At 41.8% G+C, this 24122-nt stretch overlaps 1 protein-coding gene and 1 pseudogene across 4 annotated transcripts in view; both read right to left on the bottom strand.

Annotated features, from left to right (window-relative positions):
• Nucleotides 1-3604: 3604 nt before the first annotated feature.
• On the bottom strand, nucleotides 3605-5907 carry LOC137624902 (piggyBac transposable element-derived protein 4-like; annotated as a pseudogene).
• A 4564-nt stretch (nucleotides 5908-10471) lies between these two features.
• LOC137624350 (equilibrative nucleoside transporter 1-like) overlaps nucleotides 10472-24122 on the bottom strand; it is a 788303-nt gene continuing 774652 nt past the window's right edge. For all 4 annotated transcript variants that reach the window (XM_068355039.1, XM_068355041.1, XM_068355037.1 and 1 more), the window contains exons 10-11: nucleotides 16535-16734; nucleotides 10472-16300 (exon numbers count right to left, since the gene is read on the bottom strand). In XM_068355039.1, coding sequence (XP_068211140.1) covers nucleotides 16189-16300; nucleotides 16535-16734 — 312 coding nt within the window. In that variant the 3' untranslated portion in view covers nucleotides 10472-16188. The remainder of the gene's footprint in view (nucleotides 16301-16534; nucleotides 16735-24122) is intronic.

Raw genomic sequence — 24122 nt, 5'->3', positions numbered from 1 at the left:
TATAAGAGAAAGTCAGCTATTTGAGTTACAGAGGTACTGGTTGAGGATACGGATACTGACTTGCACCAGTTTCGGAAGATTTCCCACTTCGATTGGTAGACTCTAAGGGTGGATGTTCTCCTTGCTCTAGCAATCGCACTGGTTGCCTCCTTCGAAGAGCCTTTAGCTCTCGAGAGTCTTTCAATAGTCTGAAGGCAGTCAGACGAAGAGCGTGGAGGCCTTGGTGTACCTTCTTTACGCGTGGCTGACGTAGAAGGTCCACCCTTAGGGGAAGTGTTCTGGGAACGTCTACTAGCCATCGAAGTACCTCGGTGAGCCATTCTCTCGCGGGCCAGAGGGAAGCAACTAGCGTCAACCTTGTCCCTTCGTGAGAGGCGAACTTCTGCAGTACCTTGTTGACAATCTTGAACGGAGGGAATGCATATAGATCTAGATGTGACCAATCTAGTAGAAAGGCATCTATATGAACTGCTGCTGGGTCCGGGATTGGTGAGCAAATTATTGGGAGCCTCTTGGTCATCGAGGTTGCGAAGAGATCTATGGTTGGCTGGCCCCAGGTGGCCCAAAGTCTCTTGCATACATCCTTGTGGACGGTCCATTCTGTTGGAATTATTTGTCCCTTCCGACTGAGACAATCTGCCATGACATTCAAGTTGCCTTGGATGAACCTCGTTACTAGTGAAATGTCTAGACCTTTTGACCAGGTGAGGAGGTCCCTTGCGATCTCGTACAATGTCAGAGAGTAGGTCCCTCCTTGCTTGGAGATGTACGCCAAAGCCGTGGTGTTGTTCGAGTTCACCTCCACCACTTTGCCTTGAAGGAGAGACCTGAAGCTTTTCCAGGTCAGACGTACTGCCAGTAGCTCCTTGCAGTTGAAATGCATTGTCCTTTGACTCGAGTTCCATAATCCCGAGCATTCCCTACCGTCTAATGTTGCACCCCAGCCTACGTCCGATGCGTCCGAGAAGAGAACGTGGTTGGGAGTCTGAACAGTCAGGGGAAGACCTTCTCTAAGGTTGAAATAGTCCTTTCACCAAGTCAGACAAGACTTTATCTTTCCGGAAACCGGGATCGAGACCGCTTCTAGCGTCTTGTCCTTTTTCCAGTGAAAAGCTAGATGGTATAGAAGAGGACGGAGGTGTAGTCTTCCTAGTGACACAAAATGATCCACGGATGACAGTGTCCCTACCAGACTCATCCACAGCCTGACTGGGCAGCGTTCCTTCTTCAGCATCTTCTGGATGGATAGCAGGGCTGGGGGTTGATCGTCTTGTTCAGCAACGTCCTCATCAGAGGGTTCCTCATCCGAAACTGATGAGGAAACGGCAACGGAGTGGGCAACGTCTGACTCGCTGAATCCGGTCGCACTGGTGGATGCGTGACGGAGCCGGACACAATATCATGGCACTGCTGCACAGTCTGTGAACTGTCAACAACCATGGGTGCGCGAGGAAGTACAGCGTCAACCCGAAACTGTCTAGACTGTCTGGGTTGTGCAGTCAACACCCTACCGGGTTGCTGAGGTTGACGCACTGCGTCACAACAAGTCACCTCTGCTGGTTGTTGAACGTCTTCCTAGTGACACACTGAACGTCAACAACCACCTCCGAGCGTCGCTTAACGTCAACGTACGACTGGCAACCCACACTGGGTCGCATCGGTGGAGGAACCACCTCCACTGGCAGACGCGAGTAGGATACCTCAGCGTCAACAGGGCGCACAACCAACCGGTTGGAAGGTTGTTGGCCAGAAGGTTCTTCTCCGCATTTAAGTCCTCTATCAAGGACACAAGCTTGGACTGCATGTCTTGCAGCAAAGCCCATTTAGGGTCTACGGGAGCAGGTGTGGCAACAGACGGGGTTAGCGACTGAGGTGGAACCATTTACCTACCATCCCTGGAAGCCTTGTTATGTGTGACATAATAGTACAGCAAAACTTCAAAGGCTCGACAAAAGTTGAGAAGTTGACCTGTAAACAACTTGGAGCGTCTCCTGGCTAGGCGCCAGGGCGAGTCTACCAGAATTGAGAAGTCTATCTGGGCAGAGGCATGAACTCCCAAGCCTAGAACTTCTCTCGTGTCCTATCGGACTCTCGCTCTATAAGCCAGTTTAAAAGAAGGGAAATCAAAGGCTGTATCCCTAAAACTCCTCCTGGTGCAAAAACCAGTCGCCTAGCCAACGTAACGTTCTCTAGGAGAGCGAGAGAGCACTAGCTTAACAACAACGGCTTCGAAGTAGCTAGGCCTAGTGTAAGTTCTGACGTTTAGGCGAACGAGGAGCAGCAGTTACAAGATCCGGATGAAGATCCTTAACCCTGGACAGGTAACGGTAAATCGCGTTACCTATTAAGGTAACGCTGGGCATATATGACCGGCCGTAAAATTTTTTATTTTTTTAAATACTTCCCAATAAGTTGTAAAGGCAATTAGGGTTTGGCTTATTGGTTTCAACAACCCTTAATACTACTGTGGTGTTTAAATCAAACAAAGAATAGAACAAATATTTTTACTAAATATTTCAAAAAAATAAGTATGATTTTTTAATCACTTACAGTAAAAAATTTACAGAAAATCAAAGAATTCAAATATTTACAAAATCTTCACAGGACTTCATCCCAGGTGGTGTCTTGAGCACTGGAGAAAATCTGAAGCAAATTCGTCGAAAACGAAGAGATCTGCAAGCATGAGAAAAGCGTGAATTAAGATTTTTTGCAAAAAAAAACAGAAAAAAAATTGATCTTTTTATTGGCTACCAAATGACTATTATATACATATGAAAATTACTTAAAATTATGTAATATATTGGTATATGATCTAAGAATACAATTATCATAGAAAAATTATATATTTGCGCACTTTAGTTTGAAAAAGACAAGTAAATGATAGTACCACCTTTTCAGGGATGATTTTTCACGCAATTCCTTCAAATAAAATATGTGGTACATCATCACATATGAGCTCAATCACACTGAAAATTACGCAATTTATAGAGAATTTCATAAGGAACAAGAATATAACAAGTTTATAGTACTTACAATAAAAACAGAGTCACAAGGGCAAGCAGAGTCCAAGGTTGTGTGGGTGTCGCAGGCAGCAGCTGTTGGAGGAAAAACAACTGATTAGGAGCGTGAATGAACGCATGCATTCAAGACGTCATTTGACCTACTAAATAGTGTTATATTTCGTTAAAATTTCACCTGGACAATTATAGAAGATGTTCAGTCAGTTTTAAGTAAGAAATAATCAAAATAACATAAAAATATATCCGCTAAGGGACAATAAATTTGAGAGGGCCGAGTTATCAGCCACTTTTTTCTTAGAAAGTGCTACATAACTCTCAATACACGAGCTCACTCACACTGAATATTACATAATCTATAGAAAATTTCATAAGGAACAGGAATATAACAAGATTATAGCACTTACCATAAAAACCGAGTCCCAGGGTAAGCAAAGGTAGAGGAGGTGTGCATGTCGCAGGCAGCATCTGTGGGAAGAGGGACAAGCTATTATAATGTATGCTTTCAAGAGGCAATTAGGCTTACTGAACATTATTACTTTTGACTGAAATTCTACATGCATCTTTTCAGATGATACACGATAACTTTGAGCAAAAAAAATTAGGAAAAGAGGAATCTGTAAACCCCGAAGGAACACTAAAATTGAGAGGGACGACTTTTCATGAAAATGATATATTCTCAAAACTTTACTGCAACATGAAAGAAAATATGTGGTGTCTTACCTAGACATTTTTGCAATTGGAACAGCAGATAACCTGGTGGCTGGCACAGACAGGTTTATGACAATGAACACAAGAAATTCTGCTTTTCTTGTGGGTGTTGCTGGGACACAGGAAACATCTTGTGCGCGTTTCCAACCTCGAGGACGCTGCTTCTTGTATTATTTCAGGAAGATTGAATGTTATTCTCATGATATGTTTCAGATCACGAGAGAGAAAAGTGAAGAGCCTGTACCTACGATTGACCCATTCGTAGCACAAGCCTTCCATCAGCTCCTTGTAGAACTGCCGCCTACTCCTCTTTGGAAGACTCGTGTTGTCGGTGTACAGAATATAGGAGTTTACCATCACCATGTTGAGCATTCCAAAGAAGTATGCTAGAGGCCACCGTCTCGTCTTTCTTGCGCAGGAACTGATGCTGCATAGCTGATCAAAGCAATCAACTCCACCCTTAGTTGCATTGTAGAACATCTGAATGTCAGATTTGTAGTTTTCCATGACTGAAGGCTGGTGGTGGAATGTCGACAGCAGAAGAACCCACTTGGTGGAGTTGACCCTCTGGCACTGCAAGGTGACGTTGTGGGCATAGGAGAATGCGGCCACAGAAGAACCAACTTCCATCGTCTTGTTGATGACACACTGAGGAATATAGGGCTTCTGTCTGATGGTCCCTACCAGGTCCATGCCAACATCCTTCAGCGACAGGGCTAAGGGCAGGGATGTGAACCAACTGTCTGTTGTCACTGTCCTTCCTCGTCTGTGGTATGGCTGAACAAGCTCCATAGTAAAAATCTCTCCTAACGTCATCCCTTTCGGAAGCTCAACACTCCCCTTGCCCATGTAAGGGATTGCATTGATCATGTAATGCGTGTCAGCATCACATGCCATGACCACCTTCAACCCATACCTGGAGATAAGAAAAATCTATTAGTAAAAGTATAGCAACTATGAATAAATAAAAATCACTAAATAGAATAATAAAAATAAAAATAATAACAAAGAAAATAAATAAACAAAATATATCACAAACATATATATAAAACAAGTATTATCATAAATTATTTGTCATAAATTTACTTACTTTGCTGGTTTATTTGGTATGTACATTTTGAAAGGGCATCATCCACGGAAAGGAATCAACTGCTCATCAACAGTTATATGAGGTCCTGGCTTGTAGTTCTCCTTGCAGTGCTGGATGAGCATATTCCAAATCTTGCGAATTGGGGGCATCTTGTCAGTCTTGCGACGTTCCTGTTGAGTGGCACTGTCATTGAAGCGGACGACTCGTAGAAGGAAGGCAAACCGGCGTTCAATCATGACAGCTCTGTAGACGTGAGAGCCATCTAGCAAAGACCACATGTCCGATGTGGCCACATGATTGTCCTTCCGTATCCCCGACAGGATCAAAAGACCAAGGAAGGCCTTCAGTTCCATCTGAGAGACTTCCCCAAATGTGTAGCTATCAGCCTGCTCGAATCGTGGTCTCAGAGTCTCTATCTTCCGGTTGGTCTCTACACAAATGGTGGCTATCATTGTGTCATCAAAGAAGAGAGCAAAGAAATCACAGGGACTTGTAATGCCTTGTACTATGGTGCTGGAACTCCCCCTGGGGATGTAATGGGTATCATATCTAGGCAGGTCTAGATTGGGATCCCGGTGCCAAACTGTGCCATCCCTTGCCTTGACACTCTCCTCTTTCAGCTTCTTGATAGCAGTTCCTACTGCACCATGCAACTGGCCCCTTCTCCTTTTCCTACTGCGTAGTTCTGCGGACGTCAAGTGCTCTGATGGTATGTCATGAGATATATCATGGGATGTAGAGGGTCTTGAAGGCAGGTCGTCAGGGTCATAAAAGTCTTCCTCGTCTGCTGGCAGGATTTCCAAATCATCCACAATAATATTAACAGACATAGTAACATCGGACACCACATGGTTAGACTTCTTAGAATGTTTGGAAGAGGGCAAAGGGTTGTAGGAACTTGTCGAAGCTGTCGAAGCTGAGGGGTACACCTTGGAGCTGCTTGAATAAAATCTCGAAGTACCGAAGTGAAATACCATTGTCCTCGTGGTCTTCATCAACCTCATGTGGAGCATCCTGTTCTTCCTCACTCTCACTTCCTGGAAGGTTGAAGAACGAGTCTTCGTCGTAAAGTTCGCGCGAAGAAGCCATGCTCTGAAAAAACAAAAAAATCATCAAAATTAGGAAATCAGAATATCCGCCATATTTCCTTCTAGAAGCATGCCAGCTGGCTGCCGGTGGTTCTAGAAGTTTGGTAAATCTTTGACAAAAGTTGTATAAAAATATCAATAACACACACATAATGACAATAATGCTATAATCAATTATATGAAAACTTTGACTTTCACTAAACTCACGTGGAACGCAACGCTGGGTCATAAATGACCGGTATACCCGTGAAAAATGTGTTATGGCGTCGAGGTGAACAGAGCAGCAGCTACAGCACGTCCGACATCTGCAAGAGCGTATCCTCAACTGCCGATTCACGGGCTAACATTTAGACTAATAGCAACCACAACTGCGCAGTTCTGAAAAAACGTCTTTTTGCGCAGCGTCCTGGGCATATATGCCCAGCGTTACCTGTCCAGGGTTAAAAAAAATCATCATGATTTAATTAAAGTCCATAGGAGGCTAAGCAGCTTAAGGCTCCTCTCCAAATGACAGAGTCCTCAAAGGAATATCAGTAGGAGGGAGAACAGCACTTTCTCATCTACAGGAACCTTGTCCGAAAAAAGCTAGGTTATCTCAGTGAGTCTCTCACTGGTGCATTAGTAGCAGACCAGAAGGCAACGTCATGTAACTGCTTGACAGTCTGTGAACTGTCAACAACTGAACTGTCAACCACAACAGGTGCGTGAGGACATACAGCACTGGTGCATTAGTAGCAGACCAGAAGGCAACGTCATGTAACTGCTTGACAGTCTGTGAACTGTCAACAACTGAACTGTCAACCACAACAGGTGCGTGAGGACATACAGTGTTCACTCGAGACTGCTTTGACTGTCTATACTGAGCAGTCAACACAACTCTAGAATGCGGAGGTTGACGCACCGCGTCAAAACAAAACAACTTAGGTTGTTGTTGTAACTCGCGAAAGTCAACGGAGGGTTCCGTGCGTCGCTGAACGTCAACATTCGGCTGGCAGGGTACACTGCGCATGGGTGGCGGGACTCTCACAGCTGGAGTGCGGGAGAAGGTAGCCTCAGCGTCAACTGAACGCACAACCGTGGTTGGTTGTAGGCTAACGGGTGCAGCGTCAACCTTCTCCGCACGAAAGTCCTGCATTAAAGATGTTAACTGTGTCTGCATGGTCTGCAGCAAAGACCACTTAGGGTCTACAGTAGCAGGTGCGGCAACAGACGGTGTTACTGCCTGTTGCGGTAACGCTTTGCCTCTCTTAGGAGGTGAGCAGTTGTCGGAAGACTGCAGCGAGTCCGAACTGACCCAGTGGCTACAACTGGGCCGTTGGACTTGCGCGGAAGGGACCGACTTGCGCCTAATAAGCTGCGAGACCTTGGTCCATGGTTTCTTACGAGAAACCTCTTCCGCAGACGAGAAGTAAATGGGCTCTCTCGTCTTTGTGTGGGTGGGGCGATCTTGGGTAGATACGCCCGAAACCACGGAGGGAAACGTCTGTTCGTTGATCAAGGCCTGACGAACCCATAAGTCGTTCGACATTACTTCTCCCCTGGGCTTGGGAGCTTGCAAGAGGTCCCGGACTAGGTGAACGACAGGCACGAACAGACGAACCCTCGGACGCAACACTGTAACACTTTGCGCATATCACTTTATCACTTCGATTTTCTGTCTTGCACTTATTTCACTGAAATCGAAACTTTTACTGATTTCTACCTGAAACACGCAATTCTACCCTTCATTAAAAGGTAGTAATTGCGAAAACAGTCGTATAATGCAGCTCATTAATACTAGCAAAAACAGAAAACATATATAAAGATAAAGAATTCAGTGGCTGGGAAAGAGACTAAACACTAGTTCAAAAAAACTACGTTTACAATCTCTCACCGCACATAGCCTGGGGACAAGAATAAAACCCTAGAAACGTTTTACCTTCTTCCCCGTACAGCGACTAGGGAGGAGAGTAACACGAGAACAACGTTACCCGCTTGAACGGAACGTTTTTTCTCCTCTCTCTCCCTCCGTCTCTATCTCTCTCTCTCTTTCTCTCTTGATTTCGCACCTGAGAGAAGAGCCCAAATATATATCGTCAAAAAAACATGCTACTTGGTTAAAGGAAAAAACTGAAAGGTTTTCCAAATAAAAAGTTCCTTTAATTTAGAATTTAAACCATTTAAGCTAAGAAAGAATGAATGAAACGTCAGAATCGATTTACTCTTACTGCAAAGTGAAATCGTGATACACTCTCTCTCTATCGTAACGATAGAGCGCATGTTGAACGTCCTTAACGTCAACAACTGCGTAGTCTAAAAAACTAAACGTTAGTTCATCTTTGAAAACAGTACGAAGACTATCAAAGAAATTCTTTCATAAAACATTAAATTTGAAAAGTTTTAAATTCTTTAAAGGCTAAATACGATATAACGGGCTCAACGTTGATTAACTTCGGTTCCAAGTTAGGACCGCCTACTATCAGGAAAGGTCGCATATAAACAAAACATAAAAATTTATTTCTATATGTTTATAATAAATGGAAAGTTAATCGAAGAGGCCTAATAAAGGCGGAGAGATATAAAATATATAGATCTATAACGTGTTAAGCAAAATTACTAAAAACCTAAACACACTTCCGTCTAAGGGAAGGGTCGGCCATTTAAAAGTGAAAGAGAGTCCATACTCTCTTTGTCACCATAATTAAATCTATCCAAAACGAGTTTTGAGATGAAGATAAAACCCCTGCATAGCGAAAGCTCAAAACTAGAATAGTGTACTTCACCAAATAGTTGTGAAAACAAATCCAGTTAGTAACAGCGTATTAGTAGGTCTTGCCGGTAGCCCGACAGAGAGAAAATTGGTTCTTTGTTTGCTTGGAGTACTAAGTACCTGCTCGACAGATGGCGCTGTTGATGTACACCCCCACCTGCATAGCGATCGCTGGCGTATTTTGACCGTAGGTTTTTCTGTCGAGCAACAGAGTTGCAGCTATATGATCACCGGCTAAGTTTAATATTGAAAAAGATGTGTTACACTATCAGAAATACAGGAGAATAAAGATTTTGAAGCCTGTATTCACGATACTAGAATGAGAAGTAGGAGGAAGGTTGAGAGAGTTGTTAGATATACATAAGTAGCAGTTTGGGTTATGAAAGGAAAGAGCACAGTGAATGCTACCTTTATAGTATGACCAAGTGCAAGATAAGAATCTAGAAGGAAACAGGAAAGCTTACAAGTGTTTTGTGGCTTTTGAAAAGGCGTATGATAGCACAAGTAGGTTGCAGGAGTGCCGGAGAAGTTGGTAAGGTTAGCGAGGATGATGTAAAAAGGGAAAAAACCACGGGACTGACAAAATATGGGAATTTGAGGCATTCCCTGTGAAGGTTGGCCTCCTTCAGAGATCTGATCGAGTTAATTCCTGTACTTGTCACTATAGACAGTTGATCAACAGAATTAAGGAACAACAAAGAATTGTGAGAACTGACGTTTGCTGATGATTTAGTTGACAGAGCAGACATAGAAGAATTACAAGAAAGACTTTCAGCATGGAAAGGAGCCGTAGAAAGGAAAGAATTGTAGGTGAAAATTAGAAAGACAGAGCTAATGATTGGTAGTAGAAAAGGACTTGAAAAAGTAATCATTCAAGTGGAAGGTGTTAAAGTGCTAAAATAGAACAATTAGTTTAACTACTTGAGATCAATAATAACAGAGGAGGAAGGTACTGAGAAAATAGTGAGAGAGTGAAAGCAGCATGGCAAAATTGGAGAGAAGTAACAGGAGTCGTTTTAAACAAGAAAATGTCCTTAAGAGTCAAAAGGAAGATTTGTAAGAGTTATCAGGCCTATACTATCATTTGGGGTAGAAACTTGGTCACTTAAGAGGAAAGAAGAGGGACTTGGAAAGAACTGAAATGAGAATGATGAGATTGATTGCTGGAATATTACTAGCAAAAGGGAGGGAGAGTCATGATACTGTACAAGGAAAATGTGTGACATATGTAATGTAAAAGATAAGACTACAGAAACTCGTCTGAGATATTATGGCCATGTAATAAGAAGGGAGTAGGTGGAACCAATCAAATGAGCTAGGAAAATGCCAGTGATGAATAGGAGGAGTGTGGGGCATCAGTAGATCAGATGAATGGATGTGGTGAGGAGGGGTATGGGTGAGGTGGGACTGGGGTGAGATAAGACAAGCAATAGAAATAAATGGAGAAAATACAGTGGGACAAGGTCAAAAGAAGAAGAAAGTTGTATATTACACAGTATATACTGTACATGTCATTTGCCACTATCACTTTGGACCTACACTTTTTGTACAAAAAAAGTCTTTAATCACACCATATAAATATAGACATTTTCCATTCTTACAATAAAAAAAAAAAATACATAACTTGTAGATCAAAGGCTATTCCATAACAGAACCAATATCTGACATAAAGATATTCTGCTCCATATCTATTATAACGATATTCTGTTGCTTAACAATTCGTCAATTTGCCTTAAATTTGAAACATGAAAACGCTAAAATAATTCAGAATCATTAACATAAAATGAATTACAGTAAAAGGAAATGTAAACTCTGATCTGAAAAAGATATTTAATTGATTCATGTATAACAGTATAGCAAAAGATATTCAATAATTTTACATAAAATAACATTGCAGTCTTTAAATACTTAAAATAAAATATCTGGTAAGAACACTTTTTCCGTATCACAGTATGCCTGCATATCAAATAACATACTGTGAAGAGATTTCTAGAAGTTGAACATTCAAACCTCTCTTTTTACTCTAGAATATCTTTATCATCTTAAATATAATACCTGTCCAGCCTTTGCCATTTTCTTGTTCCTCAGCCTGATCCTGCTTTGATATCATTGAGAATAATAAAATTGAAAAAATATCTATAAGGAAGATTAATAAAAGTTACCATATTCTTTAATAAAGAGAGTACAGTCCAGTACTACCAAGTGGTTGAGATTTCCGTATTAATTTTCTTAGTAGCAGTTTAATTAGACCTGGGTTAAAATTCTTAACTGCCATAAAACTTGTAAAAGCATTCTATAACATTGAGCAATTTCTCCTCTCTTTTTCAGTCTGCATATCAGCAATGATATGAAAACCATTTAAGTTAATCTCGTAAAAAAGTTACATCTCTTAGAAAGAAAATTACGCATAAAAATACAAGGCAGAGAAGAAATTTCAATTTGAAAATATATTGTAATATCATTATTTACATTATACATCATTACACACTATCTTTCCGCAATCATCCAACCTTGATGCTGGGATTTGATTTTAGATTTTAAAAAATAATTATTCTACACAAAAATTAATGAATATTTGCATTAAGTGTGTATCAATGCTAACTACAATAAGTGCATAAAAATAGAATTTTAATAATAAAATTCATTATTTCTATACTCATCTGAGGTCCATATGACTTCTTCTTCGAAGCAGGCTCATATCAACGTCTTTCACGAAAAATCAAATTTCCTGTTTTTCCTCACTCCAATAGGCTCATCCCTATTATACTATAGCCAATTATATGATGTTGTATGGAAATTAACAGTATACAAAGTCAAATAACACTCAACAACTTCTTGACATCGCTAATCAGTGGAAAGGCAGGGGGAATTGTATGAGCCTCAAGTAGTATATCAATAATAACCAAATATATTATTAATACTCCAATTATTTCTATGGAACTCAACTGAGGTTCACATAGTATGTATCCTACACTTTAAAGGAGGCTTGTAATTGAGGGAAATAGAAAACTAAACCAAAAATCCTAACCTAAAAGCTTTAAACCAATCAGATAAACCTATCAAAATTTCTTTAGGCTTAAAGGTTCCCATCAAAAGCTGAATAGAACTACTCTCATCATTTGCAAAACTGCAAGATTCCCAATTGAGAAAAACTAAATTGGTAATAGCCATGAGAGCATATAAATCAATACGAACTTCAAGGTCTTAACGAAGTACCCCAACTATATATTTACACTAAAACAATACATGCAGCCACCATAGGACCTAATTAGACACTTGACAAAAACCAATTTAGTAATTACAAACAAAACCCTCTCTAAAGAAAGATTCATAAAGAAATCAAGAGATGTACTGTAGCTGCACTCCTAATATCATGAACACAAACTTTGAAGTCCCTTGCCTCACTGGAATCCAATTTAAAGTGAGCCTCAGTCACTAAAGTCACAATTAGAAAGGACATAGACTTCCTTGTCCCATCTTATCCAAGTCCCACCTCACCCATATCCCTCTTCACCACATCCTTTAATCTGATCTACTGATGCCCCACACTCCTCATCACCGGCATCTTCCTAGCTCATTTGATTGGTTCTACCTACTCCCTTCTTATTACATGGCCATGTTAACTCGGACAAGTTTCTGTAACCTTATCTTTTACATTACATATGTCACACATTCTTCTTATGCAGTATCGTGACTCCCCAATATTCCAGCTATCCATCAGACCATTCTTATTTCAGTTCTTTCCAAGTCCCTCTTCTTTCCTTTTAGGTGACCAAGTTTCTACCCCAAATGATAGTATGGGCCTGATAACTCTTACAAATCTTCATTTTGAGTCTTAACGACATTTTCTTGTCTAAAACAACTCCTGTTACTTCTCTCCAATTTTGCCATGCTGCTTTCACTCTCTATTACCACTTTCTCAGTACCTTCCTCCTCTGTTATTATTGATCTCAAGTAGTTAAACTAATTGTTCTATTTTAGCACTTTACCACCTTCACTTCTTAATGTCCTTCTCTGCTGCTAATCATTAGCTCTCTTTCCAATTTTCACCTACATTCTTTCATTTCTAGGGCTTCTTTCCATGCTAAAATTCTTTCTTGTAATTCTTCTGTGTCTGCTTTATCAACTAAATTATCAGCAAACATCAGTTCCCACAATTCTTCATTGCTCCTTAAAACTGTTGACCAAGTGTCTATAATGACGAGGAACAGGAATTGACTCGATCAGATCCATGATGGAGGTCACACTGCACAGAGAATGCCTCAGAGTCCCATATTTTGTCAGTACGGTGGTTCTTTCCACTTCATATATATCATCCTCACTAACCTTACCAACATCTCCGGCATTCCTCTAACCTACTTGTACCATGATATGCCTTTCCAAGATCTACAAAACTCCTGTAAACTTTTGTTTCCTTTAAGATTATTGTCTTGGACTTGTTACAATATCAAGGTAGCATTCCTTGTGCTGTTTTCTTTCATAAAGCCTAACGTCTCATTGCTAGGCGAGAGGCCTAAGCTTCTTGAAGGGAAAAACAGGAAATTTATTTTTGGATAACTTTGATGTCAGCATCGAGAAGAGAGATAAATGAACATCAGGGAATATAAGAATAACCAATTTCATTATCAGAAATCTGTTTTTGAAAGGAAAGAAAATGAGAAATTTTTAATTTAATAATAGGCGTCAGTATTTAAACAGCTTTGAAAGAAAACCCAATATGAATATCAAGTGAACAAACATGATAAATTTCATTATTAAAATTCAGTTTTTGGTGATTGTTTTGTTGAGCTCAAACATAAAATTCCTACCCTTTTCACCACAAAGTTACTTTGTGCATTGATTACTCTCCCGTCTATTGTAACACTTTAGGATTATCTTCCTTTTTTTTTAATGATTACCAGTACAATGATTTTTTTTCACTTTAGAAGCAAAGGTATCACTTTCTCATAGTGAAGTCTCTCATCTACTTTTTTCTATTTTTCTTAGACCTGAGCTAGAAAAACTCATTAGGTTACCTGTCCCTTTGGTCTTTGATCTTGTAAATATAAAACAAATATCAATCAAATGGAGCAACAAGCAACTGGGGAACACTTATAATCCAAGAATAAGAAAGCTTAATATGTCATTTTAAGCCTTAAAACATTAACCTTAGATAAAAATAAAGTTAAATTGAAATTCAAAAGGAGATTCACAGCTTAACTTTTATAAACTAATCAACAATAGCAGTTTAGAAGTCAAACTCATGCTTACATTACAATTAACTTCTAAATAGTCTATGAACAAAAATCTTATTCTATCAGTCTTTCTTTGTGCAAACATATTCATATTTTGAATAGATACTAAATATATACACTGTCAAGTCTCAGTTCAGCTCCTTTGCTCTTTAAGGCTAGGAATGAAAGTCTGAGTCACAACATTTATGGGAATAAACTGCTTATAGCCTACATAGTATCTTTTGACAGTCTAAGACCATCCCTCTCAATGAAACTAAAAGTAATTTTTTTCCACCATCATTAATAATCATTAATCAGTGTCTATTTGAACACTAAGACAAACTACAGCACCATACATGTAAAAGTCAAACATAATTAACTGTGACACTGAAACACCCTTTGACAAAAAAAGAATCACTAATATTAACAGAATTATAACTACATGACTTTAGATTCTATTTAGAATGTAAAATGGAAGGCAGAAGGAAAGACTAATGACAGCCTGAATGAAGTGTGAAAAAGGACTGAGCTACAGGTAAATAAGACACTGGAAAAACATTGAAGATGGGTGTGTAAGACTTGTGCAATCACATATGCCCTTACAAATAGAATTGTAGTTCTTGCAAAACTGTCTACAAAATATTGAGCTTTACAATAGGAGAGTACGGAAAGGATTGTCCTGTTTTGTGAATGAGAATTTGCTTTGGGGTGTAATACTGGAAGCCCAAAAAATAGGCTAAAATCTAAAAAATGATATGAAGACAAGTGAAGAAAAGGAAACTTTTAAAAGTTCACAAGAAAAGCAGTAGTTATGGAAGTGGGAGGCTCATAATAAGTGGGATAGACCGATATTTTCTGGAATTGTGCACTGATAAAAGCATTTACTAGATATGAATTCTAGTGCTGTAGCAAGAACACAAGGACAAAGAAAACATGTCAGATATCTAACCTAAAATACTAAAGATGACATAATATCAATGATGAGGATCTACTGTAGTATGGAGACGATAAAAAATCATGCAGTCAGCACTACAATTGTTTTTAATTGATGGAAGCTATTACAATAAAAATCAAATATGAAATGTCTGATAACATATCATAGAACCTACTGTAAAAGTAAAATTCCTCCCGGTTAAGGTAGAGGAATTATTCCAAAATCTAAATCTAGAATACTGTATATCTTACTGGTAGGTTAACTATACGAAAACATACACAGTTTGGTAAAAGAGGAAGACTGTTTTCTAATTAAGCTTAGATGGGAGGAGGATAGGTAGTGGTAGTGGGAGGGGGGGGGGGGGGGGCAGTAGCTGTAGTGAACGACACCTCGTAGTAACGGGGGATTTTGAGGAGGGAGAAGTCTAATTGGAAAGGGACCTCTGGTAGTGGTATCACTCACCCCAGTTTTAATACCGACACCCTTTAGGGATGAGCGAGCTGGGTATATTCCTGGCATTCCATGCAACTTTTTTCACTGGTATATTTAACAGTATTTATACCTTTGAAATGATGCTTTAAGGAGCATATGGAGTGACACAGGTTGAGCCCAGAAAAGCTTATTTGTAAAAACTGTATACAGGGCATCACTTCGAGGAGAAAAAGGAGGGACTTATCATGGAATGTAAACATTTGTTCAAGTATCTGAACTGTATATAGGACTGCACATGCCTTACTATCAAAATAATCAACTTTCTTTATGGACTTGAAGGTAAAAAAAAAAAAAATAGAAGGCCTTTAATATCATGACATTAGGGATCAACACATTTTGGGTTATTACTATTATCCAAAGAGAGAGAACTGTAACTAAAATAATAGTTGATTAAAGAACAAAAATATTCTTTGCTAAATATTTTGATATATTAAAATTTCACTTTTATAAGTTGATAGATCCTGAATAATACAAATTATTAAATACAAATGTGAAGCTATATATGTGTGATTGTACAAGGAAACAAAATTATAGTCATAGACAATATTCATCATCAATAGTATGATTATGACTATTATTATTCCAAAAGTGTATAATTAGACAAAGAATCAATAATACAAAATATCTATATCTGGAAGGATTTCTTCTAAGTGTATCCAAAGTAATTAGATAATATCAAATCTTTTGTGCTTCCTCTGTAGTCTAAATCATACAGTGCCTAGGATGTTGTGTACGTATGCATGACACAAACTATATTGGAATTAGTGCAATAGGCTACACCTTAATGGAAATTAAATACTTGACATTTGTGCCAAAATATTGAATACGATAATTTGTAGCCAATTTATGAATATGTAACATATATCATACCTAGCTAAACTAAATATTCATGATCTAACTAATCAATGCGAATGCAAATGATGAAATACCTCCCAACATCAGTCCAAAACCAAGCATTGCTATCATTATAGCACTTGCTAACTCTGCTTTGTCTTCTGAAACCAACCTGGAAATTAAGAAATAAAATAATCTGTACTGAGAAAGCAAAAATATCATATCTGTAAGAGAACCATTGTCACAGTCAATTACAGCTAGCAATGAATATTCATAGTGTTTTGAACTGGATTTTTATACTGATGGATGATGTAACTGTTATAATAATGTTATAAAGGGATAGACGTAATTACAAGAAACACACTCAATCAGGAGGTAGAAAAGTAATGAAATTTCTGTAACTTACTTGGGTCCATAAATCATACAGAGAGAGGATAAGTATCCATTAGAGAATGCAAATAGTAGCATGAAGACAATGTAGTATGCATCATGATCAAACACAGTTGGTATAGGTGACTTGGGATCATGGTTACATAACAGGAACAAAGGAATAAAAATGATGCGACCGAAAACCAGGACATGAAGTATCCTGGAACCACGTCTCGGCTGTAAATGGAAAAAAGAACAAAAATATAATGAAGTCATACAATTCTATAAAAGTTTATGAATAAAATGACAAATTCGTAGATAATTTGTATTTTTCCTAACAATACAAACCTTAGCTATTTAATAGGGGTTATTACTTTCGGCGTAGCTGGAATGACGAGCCATTAGAATTTTAACGAGGGTTTACTACCCCACCGCTAGTTAGCGGGAGGGTAGCTTGCTAACCCCCCCCACCCCCCCCCCTTACACACACCTGTGCTTGAGCTCACTTTGCTTGGCTGTAGGACTTCAAGGGGGAAAGGGCTTGGAGGGTAAGTTTGATTAAATAGCTAAGGTTTATATAGTTAGGAAAAATACAAATTATCTACGAATTTGTCATTTGTTCCGTAACTGACATACAAACCACGCTATTTAATAGGGGTGACTCACCCATTAGGAAGGGTGGACGTCCCAGTCAGTACTGGCTTTTGAATTTTGCCCGGGGGCTCGCTATTTGAGTGTGTCGGCACTCAACAATGAGGAGCCCCTGCACCTCGCTAGAACCTTGCTACACAAGGACTGTGGCCTACGCAAGCTGTGTGTGAAGGTATAATAAAGTGTTACTTGTCCTAGGAAGTTGACCTGTAGTTCTCTAGATGGAAACTTTAGGCTAGGACTCTCCCAATACCACCTCGTAAGGGTATGGGGACGTGACAGTATTAGCTTAATACTAGGAACACAAGGAAGCATGGTTTACCAGCAGTAGTTTGAGGTCACCTGTGCAGAGAACCCAGGATGCTGCTTTCCCCAAGAGAGGGGAAGACGAAGAAAAGAATAAGGGCCAGACAAACCTTTTCATTCATGCAGACTAAGACCGGGTAACAATGCCCTCAACCTTCTGCTACTTGTCCAATAAGAAGCCTGAGGTTTTAAACCAGCTGTTGTGCAGCCACCACAGGACCGATAGAGAACGTATCGAGCCTCCTGTGGGTCACGTCTTGCAGGTAGTGGGTTGTGAAGGTCGTCTGACGCTTCTACACCCCAGCTTGAAGAACCTGCGTCATTGAGAAATTCATTTTGAAGGCCAGGGACGTAGCTACGCCCTTGACATCATGTGCTCTAGGGCGATGTGACGGAGGAGGGTCTGGATTCAGGGACAGATGAATCACCCTACGAATCCATGCAGAGATGGTGTGCTTGGTGACCCTCCTCTTAGTCCTCCCAGTGCTAACAAACAGCGCTTGCACCTGAGGACGGACTGCAGCCATTCTTTTGAGATATAGCCTCAAGCTCCTTACTGGGCACAGTAGGAGATGGTCTGGGTCATCTGTTACAGAACGAAGACTCGAAATCTGGAAGGAGTTGAACCGAGGGTCCGCCACCCCTGGATTCTGAGTCTTAGCAATAAACTCAGGGACGAAGCTGAATGTTACCTCCCCCCATCCCCTTGAATGGGCGATGTCATACAAGAGACCATGAAGTTCACTGACTCGCTTGGCCGAAGCCAAAGCTAGTAGGAACACCGTCTTCCAAGTTAGGTGGCGATTTGAAGTCTGGCGTAATGGTTCATAGGGAGGTCTCTTTAGAGACCTGAGAACTCGAACCACGTTCTCACTTCTGACTGAGGGCAGGTAAGTTCATAACTTCATATGAGTAGGGAAAGTTCCAGCGAGGAAGAAATGTCCATTCCTTTCAGCCTGAAGGCTAGACTTAAGGCTGAGCAAAAGCCTTTCACCGCTGAGACTGAAAGGCGCATTTCTTCCCACAAATACATGAGGAACTCCGCTATTGTTGGAATAGTGGCATCGAGTGGAGAGATACCCCTTCCACGACACCAACTACAGAACACATTCCACTTTGCCTGGTAGACAGATGCGGATGATTTTTGCAGATGTCCAAACATCATAATTGCAACTTGTTGCGAAAATACTCTCTCAGCGAGAAGATGCTGGATAGTCTCCAGGTGTGAAGTCGTAGCGAAGCTACAGCTTTGTGGAAGATGTTGGCATGTGGTTGTCTGAGTAGATCGTGTCGCGGAGGGAGTTCTCTCGGAAGTTCCGTTAGGAGTTGCAGAAGGTCCGGAAACCATTCCGCGAGATGCCTTAGTGGAGCTATGAGGGTCATTGAAAGATTGACCGATATTCTGGTCTTGTTGAGCACCCTCCTCATCAGACAGAACAGGGGAAAGGCGTACACGTCGATGTTGTCCCACCGTTGTTGGAAGGCATCTTGCCAGAGCGCCTTGGGATCCGGGACTGGGGAGCAGTATAGCGGGAGCTTGAAATTCAACGCTGTCGCAAACAGATCCACAGTCGGGGAACCCAACAAAGTCAGGACTTTGTTGGCTACTAGATGATCCAAAGACCACTCGGTACTCACTATCTGAGATGCTCTGCTCAGATTGTCGGCGAGCACATTCCTCCTGCCTGGAATGAAACTTGCCGATAGTGGAATCGAGTGGACTTCGGTCCATCTCAGTATCTCTACTGCAAGATGGGATAGCTGCTTCAAAAAGGTACCTCCTTGCTTGTTTATGTAAGCCACTACTGTGGTGTTGTCGCTCATCACCACCACAGAGTGACCCGCCTGGTATTGTTGGAACTGTTGAAGGGCCAAGAAAACGGCCTTCATCTCTAGAAGATTTATATGGAGGCACTTTTCTGATTCTGACTACAGGCCTGAGGTCGTGTGGTGCAGTACATGGGCCCCCCACCCTTTCTTTGAGGCGTCCGAAAACAGCAACAAATCCGGGGGGAGGAAGAGAAGATCCACTCCTTTTCGTAGGTTCTCGTCTGTCACCCACCACTGGAGGTCCGTCCGTTCCGCAGGTCCCATAGGGATCATGACGTCCGGGGAATCGTGACCTTGATTCCACCGGGACTTGAGTCGCCACTGGAGGGATCTCATCCTGAGGCGACCGTTGGTAACTAGACGAGCCAAATATGAGAGGTGACCGAGGAGACGTAACCACGATTGGGCTGGAAGCTCTTCTCGTCTGAGAAAAGGGCTCGCGACCTTCCTCAGCCTTGCTATCCTGTTGTCTGATGGGAAGGCTTTGTGGAGATTGATGTCTATAATCATGCCTAGGTATACCAGTCTTTGAGTGGGTAGCAGAGAGGACTTCTCGAGATTTACCATGATCCCCAGATCCTGGCAAAGTCCCATAAGTTTGTCTCGGTGTTGAAGAAGGGATGATTCCGAGTCTGCTAGGATCAGCCAGTCGTCCAGATAACGGAGGAGACGGATGCCGATCCTGTGTGTGCCCACGATGATAATAGGGTGAACACTCTGGTGAAAACCTGTGGTGCTGTGGAGAGACCGAAACACAGCACCTTGAACTGGTACTCCTTGTTGTCTAGGCTGAATCTTAAGTACTTCCTTGAAGACGGATGGACTGGGATCTGGAAGTACGCGTCCTTCAGATCCAGTGACCACATGAAGTCTTGCAGTCTCACTGCAAGTCTGACCGTGTCTACGGTCTCCATGCTGAACGGAGTTTGCTTGACAAACTTGTTCAGAGCCGAGAGGTCGATGACTGGTCTCCAGCCTCCAGACGCCTTCTTTACAAGAAAGAGTTGACTTTAGAAGCCTGGGGACTCGTCGAGGACCTCTTGGAGAGCGCCCTTCTTCAACATGGTCTGGACTTCTGCCCGAAGGGCCTGCCCCCTTGCTGATCCCATGGCAAGGGAGTTCAATGACACTGGATTCGTCATCAGGGGAGGTAGAGATGTTGTGAACGGGACACGATATCCCTGACTGATTACGGAAATCGTCCAGGAATCGGCCCCGAGTTGCTGCCACCTGTCTGCGCACCTTTATAGGCACCCCCCCACTGGTGGACATGCAGGGGGACTGCCAATCCTAGCGTTTGCGGCCTCGGCTGCTCCCTCTAGGATTTTCCCCTCCCCTGGAGGACTTCTTGCCTTTCCTGTCCTTGACAGATAAGGGCTTAGACACCACTGTCTTCGCTGCCGTTGTCGGTTTCGTGGTCTTGGTAGGACGGGGCTGCTGAGGTGCTGGAGGCTTATAGGGCTTGGATGTCAAAGCCCTATGTTGGAGGGAGTCTTGGTGGGACTTCCTCCACCTCTCAGCAGCATGTTCCACGTCTTTAGGCTCAAAAAGATTCGTTCCCTCCACAGAAGAATGTCTGAGCCTGCTTATCTCGGTGCTAAGGACCTTCTGATGGAACCTCTCAGCTACCACATCCCGACATTTCAGGATAGTGTTCGCCCACAAGTTCGAGACTTGGTGGGCCAGAAACTTGATCGTGCAAGTGCCTGAGAGTAGGAAGGTCTCCATAGCTTTCCTGGTACGTTCTTTGGAGAAATCCTCCGAACGTATCAGGATACCTAAGGTCCCTAACCAGATATCCAGCCACGAAGTGGCCTGCAGAGCACACTTCGCAACCTTCTCCTGATTAAGGATCTCAGTCGCCGAGAATGAGACCTGCCGGTTGGAGAGTCTCTCAAGAGGGACTTCCCTGGTAAGCTCTTCCAAAGAATGGTGAAGGGGAAGAGCTAAACAAGGCTCCTCTAAGATCTCGAAGTACCTCCTCTGCTGTACACAAGGAGGTGGGAGAAGCTTGTTGCCGGCACTGGATCGGCTGGAGGAGGCTAGCTCAGAGAGCTGGACCGCGATCTTGTCCCTGGAACTCTTAACCCCCTAAGACCAGGGCAGAGCCGCACAGGCCTTAGAGGGTTTTTGAGTCCCAAATACTCGGTCCAAGACCGTGTCTTTGCCCTCTCGAGGGAGAATCTCTGGGTCAGCAAACCCATTGAGAGTCCTCATTAGGGTCAGAACCTGCCAAAATGCATGTTCTGACTCCTGTAGCTCTCCTCCGGATGAACTTGCAGCGAAGTCTCCTGTCCCCAAAGGCTCTTCTTGGGGAGAATTGCGGACATTCTCCGAGTGACTGGCTGGCTCCGTTCTAAGTCTTGTCGAGGATTTCGGTACTGTCTTGGAGTCCTTCGACTCCCTTCTGGGAGGGATGCAGGACTCCAACAATGACGGAGGTAGGCTCTTCTCCGCACCTACCCGAGAAGACTTTTCAGCGCGAGGTGGGGTTTCCCTCATTGGTGCGATGGGGGAACGTTTCACCTCACGTGACTACCCTGAGGACGGGTAATCCTCGTCCGAAAGGGAGGGAGAAAAAGTCTGGGCGGGGGATAGGGGGCCTGCCTCGAAAGCTTACGAGGAGACAGCTTAGTCTTCGGAGAAGTCAACGTGTCCGAAACTCCTCTTCATAAATTTATGGCATTTCTTAAAACAGTTATTGACATAAGACGTGGCTAATGTCATATACGGTTGTTTCCTATAAAACATAACTACGAAAATTAATTATTGTTCGTCTATCAATGAGCTAGGTAAACTATTCCATAACTGTGGACCTCTAGAATTTACTTATTCCCCTTGATCCTATATCTACCTGTTCCCTCCAACAAATCTCCTGCTGAAGGTCCTCAACAAGCTGAGATCCTTCAAGGGAACTGCAGCAGTAGTGGCCACCAAGTGGCCCAAGAGCAATTGGTTCCCTCTGGTGATAAAACACAAGTTGAGGCTGTTCCCTCTACCAAACCCAGATTTATCCCAATTGGTTCTGAAGTCGACTGTCTTCGCTTCATCACAGAGAACCCAAAGCCTTCATCTCATGATTTTCTAGTCTTAGCAGTCAAGAAAAGATTTGGGATCTCGAAAGACAGTATAGACTTTCTAGAAGCATACAAGTCAAAGTCAACCAGAAGACAATATGAATCGTCTCGGAAGAAGTGGGTTGCTTTTGTAAAAGCAAAAAAGCCGACGGAAATCTCAATAGACTTTTGCCTGTCCTTCTTCATCCACCTTCACGAGCAAGGCTTGGCTGCCACATCGATAACTAACTACGTGTAAGTCAGCTTTGACTAGACCTCTTCTATACGAAATCTTCAACAAGACTCCGAAGGCATGCACTAGACCTGAACCAGCAGCCCCTTCGAAGCCCATTTCATGGTCTCTGGACAAAACCTTACACTACGCTTTGACCTTGAACAATGAAGATTGCTCTCTAAAGGATCTAACACAAAAAGTGATATTTTTGTTCGCTATAGCCTCAGGGGCTAGAGTTAGTGAAATAGTAGCCCTATCAAGAGACGAGGGCCATATTCAGTTCACAGAAGTGGGAGAACTGAATCTCTTTCCTGATCCTACCTTTCTTGCAAAAAATGAGCTACCCACCAAAAAGGAGCGGTCCCTGAAGAATCTGCCCTCTGAAGGAAGATGTCTCTTCAAGGGAGGACAGCTCTTCAAAGGAGAAACCTAAGGATCGAACTTATCCCTGAAACAACTGAGGGCGAAGCTCACCTACTTCATTCACAGAGAGGATCCTGATAGTACACCCGCAGGTCATGATCCGAGAAAGATTGCTTCCTCGCTGAACTTTTTTCAGTATATGGACTTTGAGAGACTCCGCTCATACACTGGTTGGAAATCCTCCAGAGTCTTCTATAAACATTATGCGAAGCAAGTGCACGATCTAAAACATTTTGTGGTGGCGGCAGGTAGTGTTGTGAAACCTGTCGTCTAGTGCTGCGATGAACAGTGAACTGTTTGGGACCATTTCAGTTTGGGTGAAAAGGTGTTAACACCTTGCAGTGTAATACCTTTTATTAAGTGTCACCCTGGTGACACTAGGACTGTTCTTTATAGGTGTAGAATCATACCAATGACACCAGTGCCATGTGTACACTTGTACGCAGTGTTGATACTTATCCAACATTTACATTGAAATTATCTTAATAATTTTCAACAGATTCTGAGTGGCTAATGATATTTTTACCCTTTCAGGTGATAAATATATATACCTTTTATATGTTGGATGTATACTGATTCTAATTCAATACACTAGTTGTTACATTTATGTTGTCTATTCAAATAAATGTTGAAGGTGTATTTGCGTCTTATTCGCCCCAAAGTAGATGAATAAATTTAGACGGAGTTTTTTACGTAATTTCCTAAAATAAAGTATATACTTGAAGGTGCATATACATATGAACATAATTATTGAATGATAATTACATTTGTTCCAATATATATACAAACCTTGTTGCTTCTAAAGTCGAGGATGACATTTCCCTGCAGGGGGCAGGATGCCCTAAGATTGTTCCGTTCCATGCTTAGTGGATATGACGTATAACGGTACCGCCATATATTTATGTGGTCTGGAGGACCATATAGAAGCTGACCCAAGGTTGAGGCACTTATACAAACCCACAGATACAGTACTTTCAAGTAATTCTCTGGTAAGCTTCCATCAGGACGACATGGCTTGAGCCCAAAAAACGGATTTTGAAGCAAAGCGAAAAATCTATTTTTGGGTGAGATGGCCATGTCGTTCTCATGGACCCGCCCTCCTTTTCAAGAAAATGAGTGTACAT

Source organism: Palaemon carinicauda, chromosome 31 (assembly GCF_036898095.1).
Source record: "Palaemon carinicauda isolate YSFRI2023 chromosome 31, ASM3689809v2, whole genome shotgun sequence".
Taxonomy (NCBI): domain Eukaryota; kingdom Metazoa; phylum Arthropoda; class Malacostraca; order Decapoda; family Palaemonidae; genus Palaemon; species Palaemon carinicauda.
The sequence above is the reverse complement of the archived record's forward strand: the minus strand, read 5'-3'. Positions and strand labels throughout refer to the sequence as shown.